Source organism: Amblyomma americanum, chromosome 3 (genome assembly GCF_052857255.1).
Source record: "Amblyomma americanum isolate KBUSLIRL-KWMA chromosome 3, ASM5285725v1, whole genome shotgun sequence".
NCBI lineage: Eukaryota > Metazoa > Arthropoda > Arachnida > Ixodida > Ixodidae > Amblyomma > Amblyomma americanum.
Genome location: NC_135499.1, coordinates 212637663 through 212655671, shown reverse-complemented (window position 1 = coordinate 212655671; position 18009 = coordinate 212637663). Strand labels below are relative to the sequence as shown.

The 18009-nt window shown below is 47.8% G+C and overlaps 1 protein-coding gene across 1 annotated transcript; it reads left to right on the top strand.

Annotated features, from left to right (window-relative positions):
• On the top strand, window positions 1–16963 carry LOC144126009 (putative imidazolonepropionase). Its single transcript, XM_077659873.1, has 8 exons — window positions 1–181; window positions 3972–4078; window positions 4194–4258; window positions 5470–5747; window positions 8237–8241; window positions 9683–9903; window positions 12563–12781; window positions 15639–16963. The coding sequence occupies exons 1-8, from the start codon at window positions 33–35 to the stop codon at window positions 15906–15908; spliced, it is 1314 nt and encodes a 437-aa protein (XP_077515999.1). The 5' UTR covers window positions 1–32; the 3' UTR covers window positions 15909–16963.
• Window positions 16964–18009: the final 1046 nt, after the last annotated feature.

The window sequence follows — 18009 nt, the reverse complement described above, 5'->3', positions numbered from 1 at the left end:
TGTGCACAGTAGCTGCGAGCGCAAGAAACGCGATGGCTGACAAGTTCCAGTTGCTCGTCAAAAATGCTCGGCAAATTGTTCAGGTTGTGGACAATGGCCAGAGAATTGTAAAGGGAGCTGCGATGAAGAATGTGGCAATTCTGCAAGGGAACGAAATTAGTTTCAGCATTGTGGTGAATCAGTAAGTAATACTTTTGAAGTTTGTGGCATTTTTCGTTTATGTGGAACACAGTAACTTTTCGTGTGTTGCTGCGCATTGCTCCTTGCTAAGGACCGTCCGAAAAATATTTGACAACACAAAAACATCGCGGGTGGTCTCCAACACGTTGGCCTGGGACATCGTACCCGAACTAAACCTATTAGCTGTCCAGTAAAATTAAGGAGGTCCAGTTATAAAACTTTCCATTTGAAAACATTTGATCGAAAACCAAATAGTTTTAACCTCCAATTTGGCTCAACCAATTAAGCCACTCTGAAGCTTCCAATCAGAAATAATTGCTCCCTCACCAGACCAATGGTCCACAATTGAACTGGAAAACCTATTCGATCCAAATGGTTTAGAATTCCATTTAGAATCAATTGGCTTTGCTTCTATGACTGCTGCGAGACCTGTGCTGTCATTTTACAAGGACATTAAAATTATAATTACGCGTTTGTACGGAAAGCAAGTGAGACCAACCAGCATGCATAACACACAGGAACACTATAATCGGACATTGTACTGATAAGGCCTCAACATGTATACCCAGAGAGCACTTTTTTGCAGTCACTTATATACCCTAATCGTGAGACCTAGCTCTTACTGGAGCCAGTGGTGTTTGACCATTAAGTGAAGTTATATAAGAATGTCCGCATTGATGGCTGATATAACGAACAGAATTCAGGATATTAAGCTGCTATTATCTCTTTTCCAGAACCTATAGTTACTTCAGCGTTCTGTTTTTATAGGCATGCATGTTTATGATCTCAGTGAAGGACGCCATTGGCTTCCACTTAAGAGTTTCCATTTGATCGCCCAGTTGGAACCCAGGAAACCAAATGGATGCTCCAAATGGTCCCAAATGAGAGATCAGCTTCCAATTGGTTTTCTGGGTTCCAATTGGGTGCTCCAATTGGTTTCCAATTGGGCGAACCAACTGGGAGCGCCGAAGCTAATTGGAACCTCACTGACACTTTGGTAATAGTATTGAAAATGCAGAACCAATGGAATGCTCAACTGCAACTAGGAAAACCAATTGACTACCCCATTGTGTACAGGTGCCTAACTGGCTGAACTATTGTGTCCAAATGGTTCCAATTGGAACCAGCTGGTAATTGAAACGAATTAGAACCCAATTCACTTTTATTTTTTAACTGGATGTGCCTTGATGGGGTCGTATTCTACCACAAACGTCCTTAGTGCGGCGTTCAACCATTTCCAATTTGCACAAAAAGTTCATGTTGATTTGATGTATGGAAATCAGTCTCTTCAATAACATATCGTTATAACGACTTTGGTTGCTTGACCAACCTCAAATTATGTTTGCGGCTGGGCGGAAAAGAAGGCAATGAAATCATATACATTCTCGGATTTAGAAGCATCAATGACATTCTCTTCCTTTATTTACATCAATTGGGCAGCAATGCAGAACGGCTGCCAAGCCGTCGTACTATTCAAGCAGAATAAACGTATGGGCCTGGTTGTTTACTCGGTTATGAGAAAATAGTCGTCTCATATATACTGGCAGGACACACCCGAACCGAGCCATGAGGAAAATAATGTCAATTAATGGGTAAAGAAAGAGCAGGATGTGTTGCTGGCTAGCTGCACTGGGTCGGCCATTATGGAATGTGCTGCGCTGGCAGACAACGTCCATGTCCATCGTCTGCCAGCGAAAAGAAATAAAGAGTCACCGTGATGCGGGGCTTCTGGGGATTATTTAACCTTCACCGACATCGAACTGCATGCGTCTTTTAAAGGGCCGTACGCTGTTTCTCTTTTTTTTTTTTTGCCCGCTTCACACAATTATATTAGGGCGGCGATCCGAAATAAAATACGAGGCTTAGTTCATTTATACCTAGGTTTATCAGCATTAGAATCATATAGCTTAATCAGGATAAAATTTGGTTTGAGAAAGAAAACTGTCTTGAAGTCAAACAGTCTTTACGCAGCTCAGGGTTGCGCATATCCACTTCACCGCATTGCAAGTCGGTGCGATGACGCCGCGTTAGTAATACCGTACGTGAGTAAAATGGTGTTCGCGTGGCTTCTGTAAGGACGTCAGCCATTTTAAATTCCAAGCATGTCAGCAAGATTGGCAGCTTTGACTTGGGGGGGTTGTTTGCCACACTTTTATTTTTTATTGCTTTTGCCTCCCCTTCACTTGACCTTTTTCAGTGCAAACAAGGGGAGGGGGCCCCTCCCTCGCCTCGGCTAGTGACCTGTCGACGTGGAAGATCGCTTTCAGCTAATACGGTTCATGAACGAGGCCTTATATGAGCGAAATGAATAAATTTCAAACATGTACACGCTGACAGCGTTTCGTGTGCGGCATGTATACTGACAGCCGCCGTCCAAAGTATACAGCCAAGGGGTTTGCTTATAAGACGCGTTCAGCGGTGGTGGTGGTGAAAAACTGTTATTATTATTTACAAAAGAGGGCGGGAACTGACCTTAAGGGCCGGACCTTTACAAATAATAGGAGGGGTCCCGAGTCCGGGACACCTGTGCTTCCGCGGCAGCTCGGGCCCTATAGCGACGAGGGCTCTTTGGCTCTCTAACGTAGAGCAGCCGAGCAGGGCAGCCTCCCAGCTCTCTCGGGTAGGTGGAAAGGACACATCTAGCATTCCAAAGCTTGCGGGGATTGAGGACACGAAGGCACTCCTCTTTCGAGAGGTTACGGTCGCTGAGGGGGGGTACGTTGCTTCATAAATAGGACTGCCCTCGGCTGTCTTTCTTCAGCGCTGCTTCTCTGACAGTATACAAAGCAATAATTCGCTGCTAAGACAAATGACAAAGGGAGACACCGTGGACACGAAACGCGCAGGCATATTAACGTTGTTCAGGTTCGACTCAGTCGGAAGTTAGCATAAACGTTCGCGTCCTTCGTGCTCCCTTTCGTCCTTGTTTTCGTGGCGCAGTTTACTTGTGCATTGCAGCTTGTTCACAGCTGCGTTATTACTTCCCAGGTGATGCATTAAAATAAATAAAAAGGTAAATAAGCAAGCAAGAACACACAAACGCGTGCGTGCACGTGCGTATGGGAGAGAGAGAAAGGGAGAGCACGGGGTGGGTGGGCAAGATATTTTTTTAAGGCGAAAATTTTATTTTTTATTATTATTTTGACGCTTGTCTGGCGTGCTAAAATTTCATCTAACGCCCAGATACAATTCTGCACAAGCAATACGGGGTTTAACGTCCCGAAGTGGAGGGCGCCGGAATAATTTCGACCACCTGGTGTTCTTTAACGTGCGCTGACATCACATATAGCACACAGGCGTTATTATATTTCACATTCATTGAAATATACGGTCACCGCGGCCGGAATTGAACCAGTGATTTTGTGACTAGCAGCAGAACTCCAAAGTCATTGAGCCACCGCGACTTTTTTTTCTTTATTGCCTGTTTCGACAGTTTACAATAGGTTACAAACAGATTATGTTCCTCACTGCATTCTCAAATATCAGGGGGGGGGGGGGGGGGGGGGGGGGGGAGATACATGCGTTCCGCTCACAACTCAGAACCGTTTCAAGGACAACTGCTCCATCAAACTGATAACTTCAACTCAGAAACATATCTTCAAGATGCCAGCATATCTGCCTGAATGATCATGACACTTCATTTCTCACCCTTTTTTTTTTTCTATCTTAATGCGAGAAGTTCCTTCGCCTATCCCGTTCTAACTGTTGAATTAGCCAGCATAATTTGATCTCTCTATTCCCCTCCTTCTTTGCCTCAATCTTGTTTTCGGCGCCTTCAATATCTAATGCAGGTTCGGAAAAATAGCAACCATAGGCGAGAGCCGCATCATCGCCGAGATGTACAAAGAGAGCCAGTTTGAGCGAGTGATCGATGCCACAGGCTGCTGCGTTCTCCCGGGTGAGCCTTCTTCTATCTCAATAAAGAAGAGATGGTTGTGAATGCGCCATTACGATGCAGCCTCTCCTGACAAAATCGTGAACATTTTTTTTTCTTTTTGCGTGTGTCTCGCCAGGGCTCGTCGACTCGCACACCCACCCCGTATGGGCGGGGGACCGCGTTCACGAGTTCGCGATGAAGGTAAGTGCGCATCAACGAATTCTATTTCATCGTCATCAGGAACGTCGGTTCTTGAAGACATCACCAGGCGCAATGATTAACATTCTTGATCAAGGGTTAGCTTCACAATATGTTGCGTCGGAGAGCCACCCCAGCACAAATGCTACTGCACTACTGCGACACTACTGCAGATGATGTAGTTTATGTTAAAAGTTTTGGTGATTTCCTTAATTCCTCGCCGTTACAGAAGAAACGCATGTGGCCCGCGCGACGTACCACACCGCGCTGTTCCAGATAAGCACGTAATATATGCAGCGTGTCTATATACGGTCGACGACATTCAGTGTCGATGCGTCAGATGATGCCCGGACTCCACAGTGATTCGGCTTGAATGCACCGAAAGGCACCAAGATTATACCGTAAATACAGGGTGTTTCAGCTCAGACTTTTCACAATTTTTAAAAGTAGGCTGTTTGAGTTAGAAGAGCGCTTTTTTCGGCATAGCATTGTCAGCGGTGTAGTACATAAGAATACAGCTAAGGGCTAACTAGCAGGCTGGTTAACTAATGTTGAATAGTTAACTTTATAACAATTATTGTAGGTTCCTTAATTATTTAGAGGGGCGTATAGCCCATCGTAAGTAATATCCATATCAGTTTTTAGCATCTGAAAAACGCGGTTACCTTCGCCGCTGTGGCCCAACAAATTTTGGCTATTTCGACGAGTTACGCGCACTGGAGAGGTTGCTTTGACTGCAAGCTTTCGAAAGGTCGTGAGCGTGTAATTTGGCGCAGTTTTGCCAGAATTTGTTGAGGCCACAGCGCCCAACAATTTTTGAAAATCTGGAAACTGATACGAATATTACTTACGATGGGCTACATCCCTCTCAATAATTAACGAGCTTAACAGCAATGTTCAAAAATAACTATTCATTAATAATTAACCAGCCTGTTCGTTAGCCCGTCCAAGCTGTATTCTTATGCACTACACCGCTGACAATCTTTGCCGGAAAAAAAAAACCGGCCTTCTAACTCAGAGTCTATTTTCAAAAATTGCGGAAAGTATTAGGTTAAGCACCCTGTATATAGCTTGGACAGAACTCTGACGCGGTGTTGGCGACAACAGCTCGTAGCTGCATGCAGCACCTTCGCCTCTCGCCCGTTTGCACGGCCATGTCAAGAGAGTAGCCACTGCGGCCAGCAGCGAGCATGCATGCATGGTGTTCGATGCAGCTGGCCGGCGCCTCGTACCTCGAGATACACGCCAGGGGCGGCGGCATCCACTTCACGGTGGAGCGGACGCGCGAGGCCAGCCCGGAGGTGCTGCTGGGAGACCTGGTCGAGCGGCTGGACGCCATGCTCCGGGCTGGCACCACGCTGGTCGAGGCCAAGTCCGGCTACGGCCTCGACCAGGAAACCGAGCTCAAGATGCTGGGCGTCATTGAGAATGCTCGCGTGAGGACGCCACTCGAGATATCCAGCACCTACTGCGGAGCTCACGCCGTGCCCAAGTGAGACACGCTCGCGCTGAGTGTTCTATTTGCTCTGTGTGGGCGTGTGTAGTTGGGTGGTGCACGGTTGCGGGACTTGCTCGTCGCTGGCCTTTTCCCCTGTGGTTAGGGGTGAAAAGAAGGTTTCTGCCACCGTGGGTTTCGTGCTTCGAAAACAAGTCAAAGCAGTCGTTTGGCTGTTCGTCGATTCATTCGTGTGGTGGTGTACACCTTTGGAAGGGAGAAGTCTTAATCCGCACATGGGTAGACAACATGCGCAGCTTCCACTGACGGGAATACTTTGAAGGCACACGCCTGAAGAGAACAAGAAGGGCCTAAATGCCTGCCTCTTCGCTTGTCTGTTAGGAATGGCGAACGAACGATCGACAAAAAGCACTCGAGCGCGTCATGGTAAGAACCTAAGGGATGCCAGAAGCCTCGTTTCTCGGCGTGTTGTCGGCGCTGGTTCGAAAAACGCTCCGTTAAGGTCACTGCAATTTCGGACGAGCCAATATCTGTGACGCGAGATTCGCGCACTGAAGGCCACTGGGCTCCTCGGGCTTCAGGCACGTTGGAGGAATGAGATCAGCAGCGCCTGATTAATCTTATACCCCGTGCTTCCATTACCAGATACCTGCCACGCGGGCCGCGAACATATTGCCGACGCCGACCCCTTTATTATTTATCCGCACCAATGAGGATAGTGCGGTTAAAGAAGCATCGTCGTTTAAACATATGCGACTTTAGGTACCCGAGCAATCACGAAGCCAGCTCGGCAAGCTTAAGGCACACTGCATTTCCCAATGCTTGCTGAGGGACCTCAAGACACCAGAAAGATGGGCATGTTAGGTTATCTCATTGAAGGGAACGGCAATGAATATAGGTTTCTGTAGCCTACGCAATCACATTAGTAAGTCTCTATTATGCAAAAAAATCCGTGCGATTTGATTTCGTTCAGAACGCGAAGATGAACCGTCGTCCCTACTGGCTTCACGGCGTTCGCGAAGTGGAGCGTGAAGTTTCATGTCTGGCACGATTATCTTGTGCTTTGAGTGAGATGTCGGCAGCCACGATCGAACTGGAAGAAAAAAGGAATTGAACTCACCCGCTGGTCGCGACCCGGGCGCACCTCCGTAGCCAGTGCGGTGGCCATTTGCAGGGGGGCTGCTGGAAACTTCCGCTTCCTCCCCTCGAAGCCAGGCGATGCACTCTTCTTTTTTCTCATCATTTGCATCATGCTGGGCTTTAATTCCGCCAAGACAGAGGGCACGCCTCCGCTGTTGCGCTCAGCGGTTGTGGGAGGCCAGCTTAGACCTAACGACGCAAGTCCGGATCATTGAGAGGGCCGATCAGGTCGCCAGCAGCCATGGGCTAACGGCCGCCTAACGTGACTGCCTGTAACCAGCTCTTTTCGACGAAAAAAGTTAGGCTGCGGATTTTCCCAGCTAATCCAGGATATACAAAGCGAAACTGTCGGTGTTCATTGTGTTCGTTGGCGTTGACAACGTTCTAGACTCCGATGATTTTGAGGAAAGGAAGGGCGCCTGGCTCCCTGGATCAGTGGACGCTTCAATCGCGCTTTGAGGTACGTGGTGAGAGAGAGATGTGGGCTGGATGCATTAGCGCTAACGTTGTGGCAGACATGCGGCACTGCAGCAATAGGCCGCATTGTTCATTTGGTGACCAACCTCTCGCGATCAACAATTTAATTAGGGTGGCAGGGTGGGCGCGCTGCATATCCAGTCTGCGGAACGCACTCAAAGTTACAGGTGCCAAGCCGTGTCTAAATGCCCGATGCACCACAGCTTTCGCTCTCTAACCAGGTTCAGTAGCAGTTAAACCACAGCAAATATTTTTCTCAGTTGCACCTTTTTTAAAGAGACATTGAGGAGAAATATAAGTTGGTCAGCGTCGACGAAATGGCATCAAGTATTTCTATCTGCGTGGACAGTATCTCCAGCAAACATGAAAGTGGTGTGAGGTTAGGATGATGCCTAAAAACTGAAGCAGGTTACCACTGCTATACAGTTCAAGAGGGAAGGTGAGACCCATCCCATGGAGTCCAAATGTTTCTAAGACGCTGTAGCGTCGTCGTAACAAAAATCGCTTCTCTTTAAAATCACAAATAATCACCTAAGTATCTAGATACGTTGACTATACGGTCGATGTCAAGTGCTTCACTTTAGGAAGCTGAAGTTGAAGAAGCACCTCGAGGTATTGAAAATGCTTGAAAGTTGGCACTTGAGGCATCTGAAATCAAATAAAGAGATGTTGCAGTGGTCTGGGACCATGCAGTAACCTATGCAAATGCCATTTGTCTATAGATACGCTTGGTGTTTAAAATCGATAAAGATGCCGTTTAGGTAAACCTCAAGTAATGACATGAAACTGTCCCCGTTCAAACGTGCCGCCGCGGTGGCGCAGTGATTATGGTACTCGGCTGCTGACCCGATAGACACGGGTGCGATCCCGGCCGCGGCGGTCGCATTTCGATGGAGGCGAATTGTTAGAGGTCGTATACTGTGCGATGCCAATGCACGTTAAGGAACTCCAGGTGGACGATATTTCCGGAGCCCTCAACTACGGCGTCGTTCATAGCCTGAGTTGATTTGGGACGTTAGACCCCATTAAACCAAACCATTCAAACCGCTAGCGTTGGATGTCTGTCATGTCGTTCCTATCAATGCACTCGCGAGCGGTTACAAAAAAATTGGCAATGTGTGAATTGAATAGAAAAGGCCTTCAACATTCCGTCTGACAGCAGGAAGGCTATCAACGCATAAAAGTTCTTGATTGCAAACGTATCTTCAACATACGCGGCGTCGTCAAGTGCGTAACAAGAAACTGAATGATTTCCCGTTGCAAAGCCTCCCTTTCGTTTAGTTGTCGTTAGCCTTTCAAAAGATGGCACATACCCACACTGGGGGATCGGCCAAGAATCGGGAGGCAGAGGTGGCTGTACGCAGTTAATGAAAAAGAAAAGCACGCGGAAACGCAACACCGGTTTATTCTACCTCATGAACAAAAAAGGGATAAGAGTTTCGATTTAAAAAAAAAAACATAGCGTTAGTTAACGCTCTCCATGTTCTCGCACTTCGTCCGTGTCTTCGGTATGCGCGCTTATGTTTTCCTCGAGGAAGAGGAGGATGCGACGCATACTTTTTTTTATTTTGATGCAGTCGACTCAAGGCTGGTCACGATAAAAAATAACCACAAGGAATGGAGACAGGGGGAGGATTTAGACTTTAAATGTGACTTGCCACAGAAGCCTGACAGGCGAACAAACACCAACTGCCTTCTGTTCAGTATGTAAACTCCGAATTCGACGAAGAACACCGGAGCTTGATCTAATGGTTAACGGTCACGAGTTACACCAGCATGAACTTTAAAGTATTGCCCTCCGGCGCTAACCGCATTATTCTGTTTTATACTGCGTCTCTTGAGGACGTACACCTTTGGTCAAAGCTCTTCTGGACACACAGTTTGTTTTTCAGCCGTTTAGTGGGAATCTTTGAGCGTCTCTCAGATCTGAATCTCAGTAAGGTGACGAAAATTCTCGTTCTGACCGCCCAAGAAGTTTTGGTATTTAAGCAGCAGCCACCAGCCTGGCACACCTTTAGCGCGAAAGCGTTACTTCACTAGCGAAGCTGAAAACCCCGAGGTATGTGTGAAGCATCAACCTTTGACCGTTAACGGAGCGCGAGCCGCTGCTGATCTCCCGCGCGCGGCTGCTGATAGCGGCTCCCGATAGCGGCTGACGATAAGATATTTCATGCGGTTGCCGTTGAGGCGGTGTTGCCTCAAGTGCTTTCACACGTCCTACTCGGTTTAACTACGTTAAAACACTACACTGTGCATGCCACATGCACGGGGTAACCTGCAAGTGCTGTTTTGCACTGGAACTCCCGTTGGCACAGTAAGCACCGCGAGTGAGCACGGTGCCTTCGCAGGGGCAGGAGCGTCGCGGAGGGCCACCGAGGACATCGTGGAGAGGCAGCTGCCGGAGATCGAGCGTCGAATGCTGGAAGGCACGCTGAACGTCGAGAACATTGACGTCTTCTGCGAGAAGGGCGTCTTCGACGTCGACAGCTCGCGCAAGATACTGCAGGCCGGCCGCCAGGCGGGTCTCAGGCTCAACTTCCACGCCGAGGAGCTCAACTGGATCGGCGGAGTTGAGGTGCCGGAGCGCCGAGAGCGCCTCAGTTTCCGCCCGATATCGAAACCTTCTCAGTTTTTATTTAACCGCATAAAGCTGTATCAGAGAGGCTGGGCCAGTTATTGCTGCACAGGCCAAAACATTGTTTTATTTCTTTTTTCTTCCTGTCCGGCCTTAGTATTCGCACCACGGAGGCTTTGAGGCGTTCTTCCTTTGGCATACTTTGAACGCGATCGCGGCTGTTCATGACACCACCATGACACCATGACACCGCCAAGAGTCACTACGCACAGCATATGAAAGTCAACGCGCTCATGCCGCAGGATAAGCCTTTTATTTGAGGCATGGACAGAAACACTCAAAATAGCGAAATTTTTTAGGGAGATGTGATATTACGTACTGTATCTGACGCTAAATCTGTCTAATTGAAATGTCGCGTTTCTAGAAATTTATTCATCCTGTCACAACACATCAGCTTCCTCTCTTTTCTAATAGACGGAACCTCTGGTAATACGTCCCGTATGTTCTTAGAGGACCTTGGAGGAAGCGTATCGACTTGGCAGAAAGTGTCGCTGTTGAACCTTTCATTTACTTAGCCCATGAATTCCTAAAACTGCACCTGTGACATATGCACGCAGTGTCCTAATAACGTTGGTGCTTATGCAGCTTAGAGCTGTACTGTGATGTGCTCGGGAAGCTTAGACAGCCTCAGAAATTCAACTCGTTTCTTTTTTCATAGACAGTGAGATGTAAGGGAGGGGGCTGAGAACACCACGAGAACACTGGCCATATGATGAACGACAGCCATACTGGAGACATATTCTTGGCGGTGCTGATTTTCTTTACCAACCATATGAAAATTTTCTCATTCTCCCTCATTTACAAAACTTTTCATGGCTGTAGTGTTGGCACCGGCTCAAAGCTAAGTAACAGCTAGCTCTGAGCTGAGCATTCTATTTGTTAAGCCGAGTGAGTGTTTCTACAGGACGAGGCAGGCTGAGACGCCAGGGACGTTGGACGGCTCAAGTGTGCCGTAGTTTTTTTTTTTTTAATAAAACAACTGTCACTACCATTAAAGGCAGGAGGAGCAAGCGTGCATTTAGCGAGGCTGCAGTCGCAGGCACATTGCGAATTTCCAGCTTTAAACACTCATAAAGAGAGCACAATGACCTTTACTCAAAACTGAAGTTGTCAGCCTGGCCACAAGATGCCTGGCGTGCTACTTCAGACGCAATAATAGGAAGCGATACACACTAAAAAATAGCACCATCAGCGTAGTCTAATGTCTGATTTACTGTAATATCTGAGGTTATTTACTAGCATTGTTACCCCTCGAGATTACATGCCACCGCCATCATCACCCAATTAACCCCGTCCTGTACCAGCTGCGGCCACCGTATCCCCGCAAATTTCTTAATCTCATCCGCCCACCTAAATTTTTTCTGTCTTTCTGCTACGCTTGCCTTACCTTGGAGTCCAGTCCGTTCCTCTTAACGACCATCCGTTTTCTTGCCTTCGCAGTACATGCCCTGCCCAAGCCCATTTCTTCCTCTTGATTTCGACTAGGATGTCATTAACTCGTGTTTGATCCCTGACCCACTCTGCCCGCTTCCTGTCTGTTAATGTTACACCTATCATTTTTATTTCCATACCTCGCTGCGTTGTCCATAAGTTGAGCCCTTTTCGTCAGGAAGGGAACTGCTGTTCCCTTCCGAGTCTATTCAACATTACTTTGGTTTTCTGCATATTAATCTTTAGACCCACCGTTATGCTCTGCCTGTCTATGTCATTTATCATGCTCTGCAGTTCATCTACTGAGTGAATTAGCAAGGCAATGTCTTCAGAAAATCGCGGATTACTAAGGTATTTTCCAATAACACTTATCCCCAACTGTTCCAAATCCAGACCTCAAAATAGCTTATGTAAACAGGGAGCGAACAGCACTGTAGAGACCGTGTCTCCCTGTCTGACGCCCTTCCTTATTGGAATTTTAGTGCTGTCCTTATGGAGGACTGTGGTCGCTGCGTAGTCGCTATTTAAATCTTCCAGTACTTTTGCATAAGGCTCTCCTATACCCAGATTTCGTAATGGCTGCATGACTGGTGATGTTTCGACTGAGTGAAATGCATGCTGCCCTCTACTAAGCTTTTGTTTCCCTGCAATGTCCACTCTGGCACTGGCGATATCTTTCTGCGCATTAAATGTTCTGGGCAAATACATTTCCTTATCATAACCCCATCTAGTATGTCATCAAATCACGTCTGTTCTCTGATCCAAGCCGGTATTCTTCTGCCTCTTAAACCTGCCGCGAATAAAAGTTCGGACGTCATGTAAACATGGAAATAAATTAATTTCGAAGCAACTTCAGCACGCAACGTAGCCTTCCGTAGCGTCAATGCACCCGTATAGTTCCAGTCTGCTTGATTACGCTGATAGAAAACTCTGGCTTTCTGCGAGTTCCGTGATATTCAAACTTTTAGCGGCCTCCTTGGTATCCAAACGACACAAAAACGCGCACTCAAGGTAGAAAGTAGTGGAAGTTGGCATTATCAAAAAGGCCTTAATGAGCCATTTGTACCTGTGAAACCCAGTTGACAGAAAAGATACTTGGACCGTTCTCTTAACCCGATACCGGCAGACTGCATGAGAGATCGCCTTAGTTCCTTCATCGGGTGTGCAGATGGGCGCATCACTGGGCGCTGAAGCCATGTCCCACCTGGAGCGTGTGTCCGAGGCTGGCATCGCGGCCATGGCGAAGGCGGGGAGCGTGGCCGTGGTGCTGCCCACCACGGCGTTCCAACTGCGGCTCGAGCCCCCGCCCGTGCGGCGACTTATCGAAGCCGGAGTGCCCGTGGCGCTGGGCTCCGACTTCAACCCAAATGCCTACTGCCTCGCCATGGTGAGGCTATTTGAGCACTCAGCTGCACGCGGCGAACAACTGTTGATGGAATACAGCCATGCATGCGACCCATTTCGTGATGGGCTTGAAGCGTTTCCGGACGGGGTTCTGGGTCTTCTTTGGAGCTATTCGCGTCCAAAGTGCATTCGTAACAACGTGCACTGACATCGCGCAGCACACGGGCGCTTTTTGGATTTAACCCACATCGAAACGGCGGCCGCGTTTCGATGGAGGAGAAACGCAAAAGCGACCCCCCCCCCCCCCCCCCCCCCCCTAGAGTACCGGGAGGCGACCCTGTCCGGCTGCTGCACCCGCGAAGCCCGAAGGACCTTAACGCAGCGCGCTCGGGCTGCGGCAACCGCCAATGGGGTGCCTGACAAGGCATCCCACCTAGTGGTTGTAAGGGCACGACCCCCAACACCTCTCTCTATGATTACATAGATGTTTTCACCACCACCACCCCGTGTGCTGTGCAATGTCAGTGCACGTTAAAGATATCCCCAGCTGGTCGAAATTATTCCGGAGCTCTCCACTACGGCACCTCACTCTGCATTTCTTCTTTCACTCCCTCCTTTATCCCTTCCCTTACGGCGCGGCTCATGTGCCCGCCGATATGTGAGACAGATACTGAGCCGTTTCCTTTCCCCAAAAACCAATTTTCAATTTTTTAGCAACGGAAACACTTTACTATGTTTCCCTCCGCAAGCTCGCAACTGCAGTAGCGTAAACCAAGGCTGCCAGAAAGGCCTGAAAACTGTATTACGTGCCAGAAGCGAAGTAAACCGCGTCCCTTCTACCAGGATTATGTGATGCTGCTCACGTCCAGCAAAGCTGGATTACTGGGAACCTGAGGACTAAGTTCCTCGGGATCCCTTCACCGTGAAATGCTTTCGCGCTGACTTTGGGCGATGTGTGAACCCACGCGAGAAAAATCGGCTAGGAAAAGTCTTCGGAGCATTAAGAAAGAGACATCGTACTACTGTAATCCTCCTGTACTCTTAATTACCATTTGACTGGCATTCGTGGCATCCACTGTGTTGCATTTCGCCCTCGCCATTTCTCTGCGAATCAAGACGAGAAGAGTAACTGTTAAGAAAGTGGGTGCAGGGCTCTGAAAGGCTGCGCGGGAGCGAATCCCAAGTAAGGGACAGAATGATCGCTTCGCGAGAGCGAATCCCGAATAGGTCCAGAGTGATCATTCGATCGATCGATCGATCGATCGATCGATCAATCAATCAATCAATCAATCAATCAATCAATCAATCAATCAATCAATCAATCAATCAATCAATCAATCAATCAATCAATCAATCAATCAATCAAACATTTTTACGAGGCGAAGAACACACCATGGGTAAAGCGTTTCGGCATAGAAGACTTCGGATTAATTTTGACCATCTGGAGCTCTTCATCGTGTACATAAATCTAAAGAGACAAGCATTTTTCATTTCGTCGACATCTAAATGTAAGCGTGGCTTTCATGACCAAGCTCGCAAGCATTTACTCAGCTGCCGAATAGCACAGCCACTGAGCTACCGGCAGTGCTCTTGTGTCCGGCTCAGACTAGACCAAGGTGTTTTTAAAATGAGGAATGTGCAACAACATGCTAGCTTGTGTTAAATTCATATATTTAATTTGCGCCTTGAAGATTTAGCAAGCAACGGACCAAGCATGACATTCCCTAGGCTTTGAGGTCCTCTCGCGCTTGAAATGCCGCCACTAATACGAATGCGTTTGGATAGTAGGAGGCGCAAGGAAACCAACTCGTGCGGTCACCACCGCTCGCTCCTCACCGTGCTTGATCCTTCTTGCTGAACGCGTGCTTCACCGACGATATACTCTTGATGCGGAGAAACCCGCTTGCGGGTTTTCGCGTGAGGTTTATTTCAATATGCACAGGAAACTTCCTGGTTCATGACGCAGTAGAATAACAATTACTAAAAGAAGATGAATGAAAAAAAAATAGCTGCGGTAAAATCAATGCGCATTCATTTGTAATACAACAGCGAAGTAAAGCCATAAGCGCGCGCACACAACGCTACGTCGTTTAAAATGCACGTGCGTTCTTTGCTTGCGCAAAGTACACGGTTCTACACCGATAACTGTATCAGGCCGGTTTTGCCGTAATTTGTGTAATTGTCCTCCTCGTCGGCGTCGCATGTTGTAACCTGGAATGCACTCACGTGACCCCAGACCAAAGCTCGTGATCTAGGACAGTGGTTTGTCTAGTAAGGACATGGAGGAAGGAAATCTCAGGAGAGGCCCTTGCTATCCGAGCTGCACGCCAAAAAGTGTGCCGGAAGTCACGCGCTTTCGCAAGGACTACTGGGAGTATTTGGCCGACGGCGCAGCCAATGACAACGCTGGGCGCAGCGACGTCGTCTGCTAAAGTGCCTGCTGCGCATGCGCAAACGCGCTGAGACGGCGGCTAAGTAGAGAGGATAGCATGGGGGACCGGCTTCACAAAATGTGACGTAACAGCCTCTTCTGAGTTCTTTCCTTCCTCCATGAGTAAGAATAACGGCAATGCAAACGCACCATCTTTAGTCACGTGACAATCCTGTACATGGGAGCAACCACTCTAATCAGAAAGAGGAAGCGAGGGGGTTTGGGATTTGTTTCAAATGATAATGCGCGAACGTAAGGAGGGCAGACAGTGAAGAAGACGGAACGACCGCTGTCTTATTTCAGTCCGTCCTCGTAGTTTTTGCACTCTGTTGTCTGCAAGACGCCAACTGCACTCTATCGTCTGTAAGAGTGAATATATACTAATTATTTCGGCTCTCCAATTTGGTGAATTTTCTTAGAGGTTTTTGCACCTCATGACTCTTGATATTCCGGTGTGTGCACTGCGCAGCCCATGGTGATGTACCTGGCGTGCGTCCTGTGCGGCATGAGCCTGGAGGAGTCGCTGGTGGCGGCCACCATCAACGGTGCAGCCACCCTGGGCCGCGCCTCGACGCACGGCTCGCTCGAGTCGGGCAAGTACGCCGACCTGCTGGTGCTGGAGGCGCCCTCCTGGGAGCACTTGGTGTACCGTTTCGGCTGCCACGATAAACTAGTCAAGTGGGTCATCAAGGCCGGCAAAGTTGCCTACCAGAGGGACCCACCTGCTACGAAGGAGTGAGCAAGATGGCGCCCGACAACAACAGCGCAAGCGACTTCGGATTTTTCTCATGGTACGCAATAAACAAAGGTGGAGGGAAATGTCAATCCTTTTTAGTTGACTTAATGTCTGCAGCGATAGCTATAAACGTCTCAAAGCGACTCAGGCTATAAGGGACGTCGTGGTGAAAGGCTCCGGAAATTTCTACCACCTGGGGTTCGTAAACGTGCACTGACATCGCACAGTACACGGGCCTCTAGAATTTCGCCTCCATCGAAATTCGACCTCCGCGGCCGGGATCAAACCCGCGTCTTTCTAATCAGCAGCTGAGCGCCTTAACCACTGAGCCACCGTGGCGGCTCATACAAAAAAAAATAAAACGGTGACATGTGATATGATTGCTCGAATAAACAAGATGTCATACTTACAATACATACACGCATCTTTGTCTAATAATAATTTAACTCTAGAGCTTCACAGTCATTGTATTAATAGCACTGCAGAGCGCGCTGTCGTAACTCCAGTGGTGCGCAGGTTGGCATTCAGCAGTTAAATGTATGGGCTCCTAATGAAATAAAGCACAATGTCAAAATACATGCGCGCGTTTACTGATCTTCACGGGAGCAAATAAATAAAACATTGCGAACACAGATGAAGGGACAAGAGATATTTGTCACACCTGCATGGAGGTCCATTCTCTTCAAGCACATATCACAATCTTTGGCACGACTCAAATGAGTTGAACATCAACACATGTCTCTCTCTCTCTCTCTCTTTTCTGCCCTGTGCGATAGATATATTTGGATGCACACATTTTTGCGTAGAAATCATCGGAAAGACATCACACAGCCACAAGTTAGGCAGCGAGAACAGCATGGTACATAGAATCAGCAGAAGGAAATAAAAAACGCTCACAGGACGCGACAGACTCACACACACAAATCCCATTCCCAAAACCACTAGTCATCCTACCATCATGGGTGCTATACAGTACGTAAAGTCTCACACGTTGCACATATTCACGCAATAACAGCAGGACACAAGTCACACTAATCGTATGATTAAAAAAAAGGAAAGGTCGAAGTTTTTGTTTGGTAAAGTCGAAGTTCTGCAAGAGATAGACTTTTCCGTAACGAGAAACAAGATTGGCAAACTGCTTATTCTGCTATTATGCACGAAAGCGGCAACTGCGTAGCAGTTATTTGTAATTCACACGCAAATATTTTTTTTTCCAAATAACGCTATTAGTACTCAAAGAAGGCGGTAAAAAATAAAACCATTCTTGACGTCCACCAAAACTGAGTAATGCTATGCCGCGCTCTGCCACTGCCTTTACTACAAGTGAGCTACTATTCTAAGAGTGCATGTTCTCCCCAGGCCGCTGTAATACGTGTCAAGGCACGTAATGCGTTCTTGCTGCTACAAGTCAGCTGGTACACTATGCAAAGCGCTTCAGAAACTTGTGTCCGGCCATCTCCCCAATCGTTGTTTGCAAAGCACATGTGATTATGTGGTCGAACAAAATCTTACTAATTACAGGATGGCTTTGAAAAGTGTCGGTGCATGCTTAAAGCTTCTGCTGCGTTTGCGGGGTATTAGCCCACGCCAGTGACGCCGGAAGCTTGTAAACAAGCAGCCTGGGAATAAAATTAGTTCGCGATGACTTGCAAAGAGTCCGAGTCCCGATAAATGTATGATCATGGTAATATAAGGTGACTTAAAAGCTAGAGTCGCTGACCAGATGCATTGGTAAGTTTCACTCGGAAACCAATCAACGTGTTAGGAGAAATTCACACTACGCGACATGGAGCCCGAAGATTATCGAGGATTGTCGGAACGGTTCCAGGATTGTCGGGTAACGGCAAAGAATTACTGCCGGTCAATATCGTCATGTTGAAGATGGCAGAGTAATTTCAGCTGATTCGTTTCCGAAAGAATGTGGAACACTAAAGACACGATGCTTGCTTCACTTGCGTTTGCGGGAGTCTATACCGCGCCAGGGACGGCAACGGAAGCAAGCAGTCGCGTGTGAGGTGCATACCTTTAGTGAAAAATATACTAGCCTTCCAAGGAGAGTAATCGGCGAGTTCGTGGTAGTGACGCTCTCGGGTTATGGCGTTTT

Excerpts from the sequence above, each read along its gene's own strand:
- LOC144126009 (XM_077659873.1), top strand. The coding sequence starts at position 33 with ATGGCTGACAAGTTCCAGTTGCTCGTCAAAAATGCTCGGCAAATTGTT. Across the intron at positions 4,079-4,193 it reads AGGCTGCTGCGTTCTCCCGG|GGCTCGTCGACTCGCACACC; the intron begins GTGAGCCTTCTT and ends GTGTCTCGCCAG. Across the intron at positions 9,904-12,562 it reads ACTGGATCGGCGGAGTTGAG|ATGGGCGCATCACTGGGCGC; the intron begins GTGCCGGAGCGC and ends TCGGGTGTGCAG.